The sequence below is a fragment of the Phascolarctos cinereus genome, unplaced genomic scaffold (genome assembly GCF_003287225.1).
Source record: "Phascolarctos cinereus isolate Bilbo 61053 unplaced genomic scaffold, phaCin_HiC Scaffold_2;HRSCAF=192, whole genome shotgun sequence".
NCBI classification, from domain to species: domain Eukaryota; kingdom Metazoa; phylum Chordata; class Mammalia; order Diprotodontia; family Phascolarctidae; genus Phascolarctos; species Phascolarctos cinereus.
The window spans coordinates 255,786,874-255,795,438 of NW_027555625.1; the positions used below are offsets into that span (position 1 = coordinate 255,786,874).

The following is an 8,565-nucleotide window of genomic DNA, read 5'->3' on the forward strand; positions in this document are numbered from 1 at the left end:
AGCAGACTGCACAGGATGTTAGAGCATTCTTTATATGTATATATGGATTGGAGAGTGGAATGCTTGTACACAGCTGGGAGAGCTATGGTGGTGTAGACAAAATCACAGAGGACCTTTACTCCAGAACATCCCCATACTGATTTTTCTTCTGTTCTGGATCTGAACACCCTTGAGAGGTCTGCTCTGTAAGAAATGAAAGAAACACTGTGTCTACTTGGGATTTTGTGCTGATTTCACAGAGGGAGGAATGAAGGCCTGCTATTAGATTATGCTGCTGAGGAAGAGGCTAGGAAATGGAACCCAAGGGAGAGAAGGGAATTGTTTGACTCCCTGATATCATCTTCCCAAAACATTATTATAAAGTCTCTGGCTTTAAACTTGTATTAAGTAAGTAGGGTCTGCAATGATCCAGCCTTTGGTTTGCAGTCTGTACCCAGTTCCTCAAAACTTTCCCCAAGCACACACCATTTTCCCAGAAGCTCATTAATCTCAGAGCCTTCTGCCTGCTCTACACTAAGGTACAGCCATTCCTTCCCAGTCCTTTTCCCCTTACCCCCACCTCAAGCCAGTACAGAGGGGAGAAGACAGATTTATTTGATTGGCCTTTAGGTACGGACCCTCCCCCCCCCTTTCCCCTTTTATCTCTGGATAGCATATGCCACAACATTTCTCTAATTGATTCACATTCCTTCCTACCCATAGCTTAGGGAGTTCCCTGGCAGAAAGTTAAGGTAGTCTGCCCACCTGCCTGGCCTTTGGGCTCCTCTCACCTGGCGCATGGTCCTGGGGTAGCTGTCCAGTCTCCAAGAAGAGCCAGAGATCTGAGCATTTCTGTGTTTCCACACGGGTCACTGCATAGCTGCTGACTGAGCCAGCAACTAAGAAAGCAGGATGGACTCCAGGAGTGAAAGGGTGGGAATGGGGGAGGGACAGACTCTAACCTGGGGCTTCTTTAGCCTCCCCCAGATCTTTGGGAAAAGAGAGCCAGGACTGGGGTCTGGTAGCAAGAAATAATTTCCACCCAGCAGAGGTAGATAGAGCGATTTGGGGGCAGGGCTACCACCGGGACATCCAGTGGGATCTCAAGTAATTGAGGGCTCCTAGGTTGCCTTAACTCCTCCTCCAACTCTTTCATTTCTTTAAGGGGGACTGATTGAATGGAAGGCAAAAATCAAAGTACTGGGATAGGTCAGGGTCATGGGGTAGTTGGCAAGTTAAGACTCAGCAATCTCTCCCAATCTGTAGACGCCCACCTTGTACTTCCCCCCAACCCATCCTCTCCCACAATCTTCCGGTACCCACCCATAGCCAGTAGCACAGTCCACTGCATGGGATAGGGCAGCTTCCTCTGGAGGACCTTCTGTAGGAAGAAGGCTGCACCGGTGCCTGCCAATGGCCAAGTCCCTGATTAGCCTGACTCCACTCTTGTCCAGTGTGCCCTGGCCAAGGAGGGGAGCACCTTAGAGTATAAGTGGGGTTAGGTACTGATGTCCAGGGCAATCCCGCCCCCTTCCCAGCGTATGAGCCAACTCGCCCGCCTACCTGTAATGAACGTGATGATGCCTTTCATGAAGGCTTGGGATTGGCACGCAGCGTACTCCCGGAGCCCCTGGGATGAGCACAGGTTTGGGTGCCAGTCCCTCAGAAGAACCTCTCAAAGGGCAGCAGACCCTCCCACCAAAGAGGGACCACCCCCCCAAAACCAGGAGACAAATGCTGCGTCCCCCTAACCCACCCCGTGCATGCGCTTCTCCTCCAGTTCCTGCCCTCCGGGCTCTTGGGGGAATCGACCCTCCATTCCCAGGGCTAGGCCCTCGGTACTCACCGGGTGTCTGGCGGCCACCGCATCATCCACTCGGGATAGGCCTAGGGTAACCATTGCTGGGCGAGAAGTAGGGAGGCTGAGAGTGGGCGGGGCGGAGGGGACTGGGCGGGGCGGAGAGGGAGTGGGCGGGGCTGAGGTAGAAGTCCAAGCCCAGACGCCTTGCCCTTCTCCTGTGGCTTTTCCTGTTGGGTTGGGAGCGCAGATCTGCTCGCGCAAGCGCAGCTTTCCCTGTGGGCTTGGAGAGAGTGAGTGAAAGTTAGAGTGAAAGAGTGGGCGTGCTTTCCGTCTGTGACAGTGCGTGAGAGTGAGACTGGTTTCTCTGTGTGGTTGTCGTATTTAATACGCCCTAGGGTTTAAAGTTTGAAGGGACTTTGTTTTTTAATTATTTTTTTTTCAATTATCAGGCACTTTTTTTTCCCTTCCGCATTCCCCTTCTCACTAAAAAAACAAAAACCAAAACCTTTGTGACAAATAGGGCTAGTCAAGCAAAACAAATCTCCAAGTTGGCTATGTCCTAAATGTATGCTCATTTAGTCCATGCCTCTGTTAGGAGGTGGGTAGCACTCTTCATCCATGGCCCTCTGGGATCCTGGCTGATCAGAGTTCTTGCGTCTTTCAAAACTGGTTTTTGTTGTTGTTGTTGTTGTTGTAGTAGTAGCATGAACTGGCTGTCCTTTAGGCTCTCTCTACTCTGCATCAGTTGGCTGATGGTTGAAACCATAGCTTTCATCGTTTCTTACAGCACAGTAGTATTCTATTACATTCATTAATTTGTTCAGCCATTTGACAAAGAATTGGAAATTGAGGGGATGCCTAACAATTGGGGAATAGCTAAACAAGTTGTGGTATATGATTGTGATGAAATACTATTGTGCTTTAAGAAATGACCAGCAGGATGGTTTCAGAAAAACATGGGAAGACATACAGGAACTGATGCAAAGTGAAGTGAGCAGAACCAGGAGAACAATGTACACCGTAACAGCAATATTGTGATTGTAAAAGACTCAGCTACTCTGAGGAAGATAAAGCTCCAAGACAATTCCAAAGGATCCATGATGAAAAATGTTATCCACTTCTGGACAGAGAACTGATGAATCCTGAGTGCAGACCATTTTAGAAAGTTTTAAAACTTTCTTTTTCTGTTTTGCATGCTTTCTTTTGCAACATGGCTAATATGGAAATATGTTTTGGATAACTCCACATCTATAATTGATTTCATAATGCTTGTCTTCTCAAGGGGTAAAGGAGGGGCAGGCAGAAGGGAAGGAGAAAATTTGGAACTCAAAATTTAGAAAAAAGAATGTTAAAATTTTTTTTATATGTAATTGGGAAATATTTAGTGAAATAAATATATATTCAAAAAATTTGTTCAGCCATAATCCATTTCCTAAATACTCGTTTAGTTTTCAGTTCTTTGCCACTAGAAAAAGAGCTTCTATAAATGTTTTTGTATATATAGGACCTTTTCCTCTTTCTTCAATAAAACTCTGGGTATAGGCCTAATAGTGGTATCATTGGTTTAAAGGATATACATGGGTTAGTAGTTCTGGGAGCATAGTTCTAAACTGATTTCCAGAATGGCTGGACCGATTCTTGGTTCTACCAACAGTGTACATGTGCTTCTCCTCCCACTCCCCACCCCCACTCATTTGTCATTTTCTATTTCTGCCAGCTTTGCCGATTTGATGGGTGTCAAGTGGAATGTCAGATTTGCTTGATTTGCATTTTTATAATTATTAGTGATTAGGAACTTTTTTTTCTCATATGGCTATAGATATAGCTTGGATATCTTCTTGTGGGAGGTGCCTGTTCATATCAGTTGAATAATGGTACTAATGATAAATTTGACTCAGTTCCTTATATATCTTGGAAATGATATCTTTATCAGAGAAATCTGCAGATTTCCTCCCCTCCTCGTTTAACTCTCTCCTTTCTAATCTTAGTTGCATTAGGTTTGTTTCTACCAAAACTTTTTAATTTTGTATAATCAAAATTGCCCATCTTATCTTCTGTGATCCTCTCTGTCCCTTGTTTGTGTAAGAGAGACAAATGTGGCTACCGATGGCAATAGAGGGACAGTGGAGCAAGCACTAACTTTGGCTGCAAGGGTTCAAATTCTATCTCTGATACTTAGCTGTGTGACCTTGGGCACAACACTTAACGTCTTCAAGCCTCCAATGAGGTTGGACTAGATGGCTTTTAAGGTTCCTTTCTAGCTCTTAATCTCTAAACCTAGACTGTTAAGTTTCTTGAGGACAAGAACCACTTGTTATCTAGACTTTATGTGCTCCATGATCTGCACAAAGTAGCCATTTAATAAATATTCATTGAATTGAATGCAATAGACATTGGGAAAGAAGAATATATAGGATGTGGCAAAAAGCTGAATGGGAATTAGGTGTGTATCAAAGGAATTGAAGGGAATAGAGAAATCGAAGATAACCCTAGCCTGGGAGAAACAGAGGTAAGAGAGCCAGGAATAGGAAGGTGGTAAGGTGGAGGGTGATGGGTTTTAGACATCTTGAGAATAAAGTGCTACATGGGAATATACAGGTTGAGATATGTTCTACAGGCAGTTGGAAAGTGGGGACTGTGATTGTGGTGAGTAATGGTGAATGGAATCCACTCTATCCTGTCACATAGTCTGGAGCCTTCAACTTTACTTGGGAACTTCAGGAAAGCACTTAAGGTTTTAGAGCAAAATAATTATTCTGGCAGCTTGTATGAAGGGTGGATTGGGAGAGGGGGTGAGGAAGAAAGAGTATGAATGTGGGAAGAAGGAGGAGGGATTGTCTTGTCCTGTGATACCAACAGCATTTTCTCACAGGTGAGAGTTAATAATAATAATAATGGGCTGGAGGCAGAAGGAAGGCAGGATCGTTGTTGCTCAGACAGAGAGAATTAATGACCAAGCATTTATTAAGCTGCTACCATGTGTGAGGCACTGTGCTAAGTGCTAGAAACAAAAATGTAAAGAATGAAACAATCCTTACTTCTAATTGTGGGGAAGAGGAAGGAAATAAGCATCTCTATAATGCATACTACATGGCAGGCATTATACTAAACACTTTTTTTTTTTACAAATATCTCATTTGATTCTCCTTGTGAGATAGGTACTGTTATCCCCATTTTACAATTGAGGCAAACAGGTTAAGTGACTTGATCAGGGTCACACAGTAAGTGTGATGATTAAAAAGATTTGAGAGGCATAATTTCTGGGTAATTTAATTATTTTATTAATAAGGCCAACATGTTATTAATAAAAGGATGGTTATTCAGACATTTCTCTTAGACCAAAAACAATCATGGCTGCATGCTCAGGGCTTATATGTTCTATTGGCAGAGGAGTGGCCACTTTGATTGGTTAACACAATAGGAGGTGGGCTATATTAAAATGAGGGGCTGAGTGACTTGTTATCCTTGGACAGAGAAATTATCTCTGTAACCAGACCATCCCCAGTTTCCGGCTATCTATTCGAAGAATACATGCCCCACACACGCCTGAGCAGCAGACAATAGGGGCTCCAGGGTAGGTCTCATCTCATTATCCTTCAAGACTATGAACTTTTTAAAATCAGGAATTTAAAAGGAGAGAGCTCTCTACCTTCCCAAATTATTGATTATTAATAATTTCTCTCACAAGTAAGTGTTTGAGGCTGGATTTGAACTCAGGTCTTCTTGACACCAGGCCCAGATCTCTGTCCATTGCCCTACCATCTACTTCTAAGGACACAAGGGGAATTTACATTCTAAGGGTGGTGGTGGAGGGGGAATTGAGATGAGAGTGTAGTGGTTTTATCCTTCTTTCCCAAGAGGACCATGATGTCAGGGAGATGATGACATGACTTGCAATTGACTTTGATCTGAGTGAGGGAGGGCTGTGCAAGGTCACCAGCCTCACTTTCTCCTCCAGAGCCATCTGGGTCCAGTGGCCAGATATAGATCAGGAAGACTGGAGATGGCCCTGGATGCAGTGGGAGACCTTGGCCCTTTTAAGCTAAGGTCTTTTCAAGTTCTTGCTCCGAGTGAGGCAATGCCCATTCAGTGAATAGGCTTCTTTAAGAAGTGAGTCAAGGAGGGCAGCTAGGTGGCGCAGTGAATAGAACTCAGGTCTTGGAGTCAGGAGGATCTGAGTTCAAATCCTGCCTTAGATACTTGACACTTACTAGCTGTGTGACCCTGGGCAAGTCACTTAACCCTGAGTGCCTCACAAAAAAAGAAAAAAAGAGGATGGCACCTTTAATAAAATAAATAAATAAATCGAACTGGGAGGGGAAGAATATTGTAGGGGCACAAAGATGATAAAAATCTAACAGGACTGGGGGTCCAGGAGAAGGAAAATAGGAGAAGAGACCCCAATGAGTAAATAACAAATAGAAGGTAATTTGGGGGAGGGGGGTGGAAGGATCAGGAAGGTACTCAAGAAGAAGGTGGCAACTGGGATGAGCTCTGAGCTAAGGTATGGATTCACTGAAGGAGAAAGAATGAGGAAGTGAATTCCAGGCATGGAGAACAACACGGGATAGGATATAAGCCTCTCAGGGGCCTTGAAGGCTGGAATCAGAATCAAGGCAAATTTTGGAGAGTAATCTTCAATTTTCCTGCATTTCTATTTACATTCTCTCTGAACTAGGAGGGCACCTAGTGGTGCTTGGGTAGGGGCCTATTGTTGTCTAATGCATAAGACCCAGAGGGACTTGGGTTTAAGCCTTGGTCTTTGAGAAAGAAATCTAGCCAGTAAACCACAAGTAAATTAGGTAGCTTTCAGCCCATCAAAATTTACCTTCCTTTGGGGGGCTGAACACCCTCAGGTAAGTGGGGGTGGGTGGGAAGGGTGGATGAGGGAGGGAAGGGAAGGAAGGGGGGGGAAGGAAGGAGAGGAGAGGAGAGAAGATCAGCTGAGTTGCCCATCTTGAACTGGCCAGCTAGGTCCCCATTCAGGCAGCTCAGACTACTCATAGGTTGTGGTTTGTCCTTTGTTCTTGAAGAGGACCATAACATCAGGGAGATGATGATGTGACTTGCAATTGACTTTGATTTGAGAGAGGACTGTGCAAAGTCACCAGCCTCACTTTCTCCTCCAGAGCCTTTCTTGGGGTGAGATTGTAGCTGAAAGAAGAAAGGGAGGCTGGTGGGGGGGCGGTGATTAGGAAGAAAGCCAAAAAACAAAAAAAGCACAGGTTCTCAGTTCCTTAGATATCTTGGAAATGAGACCTTTATCAAAGAAATTTGCCATTGGTTGCTGACTGTCAGGGGTTGAGTTGGTGAAGTGGAGCCTGAGGGCCCTGGATTCTTGATCTTTCCTCTGCTAGTGGAGCTTCATCCTTCCTTATTTATCCCTTCATCTGTGGATCCTCCAATTCTTCTTTTCAGAGGATCTGGGGAGACAGCAAAACATTCCTCTCTGGGAGCCAATGGGAAGGCTCTGCACTGAGAAAACCTCTTCTAGTCTTTGCTGTACCTCTTCCCAGTCATCCTGGTTCTTTGAAGATCCAGTAGAAATTGGGGGATGGGGAGAGCTCTACATGATGATGAAGATGAAGATGAGGGTGGTGGTGGTGGTGCTGTTAATAATGATGATGGAGAGGGAAGAGGCAAAACAAAAAGGAAGAAGAGAAGAAGCCCAGTTTGGCTAACCTATTTATAGGAAGTAGAAAGCTAAGTAAAATAAAAATGAGCTAATATTGGTAATAGACTTTGCAAACCTCAAATAATCTATAAATGCCAGCTTTTATTATTTAAATATTTGAAAAGGGCATATTCAACCTTTCTATATTACCTCAAGGCAACTGTGAGATTTCTGATCCTGAAATGTCACCAGTGTGCTTGCCCTTAATAATTGGCTAGTAGACATCAATTAGCTTTTCGGAAAGGGATTTATTAAGGAGGTACAGCTTGAACAACTGATATAAAACATTCCTTCTAAACCTGGAGTGGGGGTTGGGAGGCTCATCTTGCACACTCAAAGTCTATTGGGAGAGACTTTGCTCAAACTTGAAAGTACAAAAGTCTTGAGGTACTTGTGTGAACACATATGGCCAAGGGGATACCTCCTAATTCTTGGCCCTGGAAGTTCTTTTCTCTCTTCATGGAATCCTCATAAAGTTTGCTAGGGGGTATGGCATTGGTGATGTATGAATCATTTTGCTGCTCAGCTGGGCTGCTCCTCATGGAACATGCTATCTCAGCTGAGTGGGTCAGTCTGCGTTTGGGCTAGACCAGGCACGTAACCTGACCTGAAATCTCTCTGGACCCTGTAGTGCTTACAAGGTTAGTGCCTGGGCATATCCATCTCTAGGTTACTGCTTGTTACTCCTGTGGCTGCTTCTGATGGCTTCTGTGTATTCTGCTGCTAACTCTGGTTGCTGGTAGATCATTTGATGTGAGCTGTGGCTCTCCCAAACTTACCATTAGCCTGGGCACTCTCATCTTGGAATTCTCATTCATGTAAAATCAGGAAAGAATAAACTTTTAAAAAAATTATTAAAGAGGCACCATGTGCTTACTATCACCAAGCTGGAGAAATTTAGCCAGCTATCCCTCCCCCACTCATCAATACTCCTCTCACTCTAAGCTGCCAAAAAAGAGACTGAGAGATGGGTGGGTCAGATCTTTTGACTGCAGCATTCAATTCTAGCTCAGCTACTCCTGAGTCATCATTTCTTCCCAGCTGCAGCCACTTAGAAGACTTTTCACACAGTCCAATCCCCTGAGTCACTCATGGCCTGAAATCAGCCCCT

The 8,565-nt window shown here is 44.4% G+C and overlaps 1 protein-coding gene across 3 annotated transcripts; it reads right to left on the bottom strand.

Annotated features, from left to right (window-relative positions):
- Positions 1-13: 13 nt before the first annotated feature.
- On the bottom strand, positions 14-2,065 carry TMEM141 (transmembrane protein 141). Of its 3 annotated transcripts, none has more exons than XM_020981845.2 (5): positions 1,826-2,043; positions 1,543-1,609; positions 1,303-1,386; positions 771-896; positions 14-183 (listed from the first exon to the last, which is right to left on the bottom strand). In XM_020981845.2, the coding sequence occupies exons 1-5, from the start codon at positions 1,877-1,879 to the stop codon at positions 116-118; spliced, it is 399 nt and encodes a 132-aa protein (XP_020837504.1). In that variant the 5' UTR covers positions 1,880-2,043; the 3' UTR covers positions 14-115. The 3 variants fall into 3 exon arrangements, with proteins under 3 accessions (XP_020837504.1, XP_020837506.1, XP_020837507.1); XM_020981847.2 differs by having other exon boundaries at positions 771-878; positions 1,826-2,035; XM_020981848.2 differs by lacking the exon at positions 771-896 and having other exon boundaries at positions 1,303-1,439; positions 1,826-2,065.
- Between the last annotated feature and the right edge of the window lie 6,500 nt (positions 2,066-8,565).

What these genes read in the sequence shown, in the direction of transcription:
- TMEM141 (XM_020981845.2), bottom strand. Translation starts at nt 1,879, where the DNA reads ATGGTTACCCTAGGCCTATCCCGAGTGGATGATGCGGTGGCCGCCAGA. An exon ending in CATCATCACGTTCATTACAG is followed by an intron (nt 1,387 to 1,542) that starts GTAGGCGGGCGA and finishes GGCCATTGGCAG; the next exon opens with GCACCGGTGCAGCCTTCTTC. An exon ending in GACTGTGCTACTGGCTATGG is followed by an intron (nt 897 to 1,302) that starts GTGGGTACCGGA and finishes TCACTCCTGGAG; the next exon opens with TCCATCCTGCTTTCTTAGTT.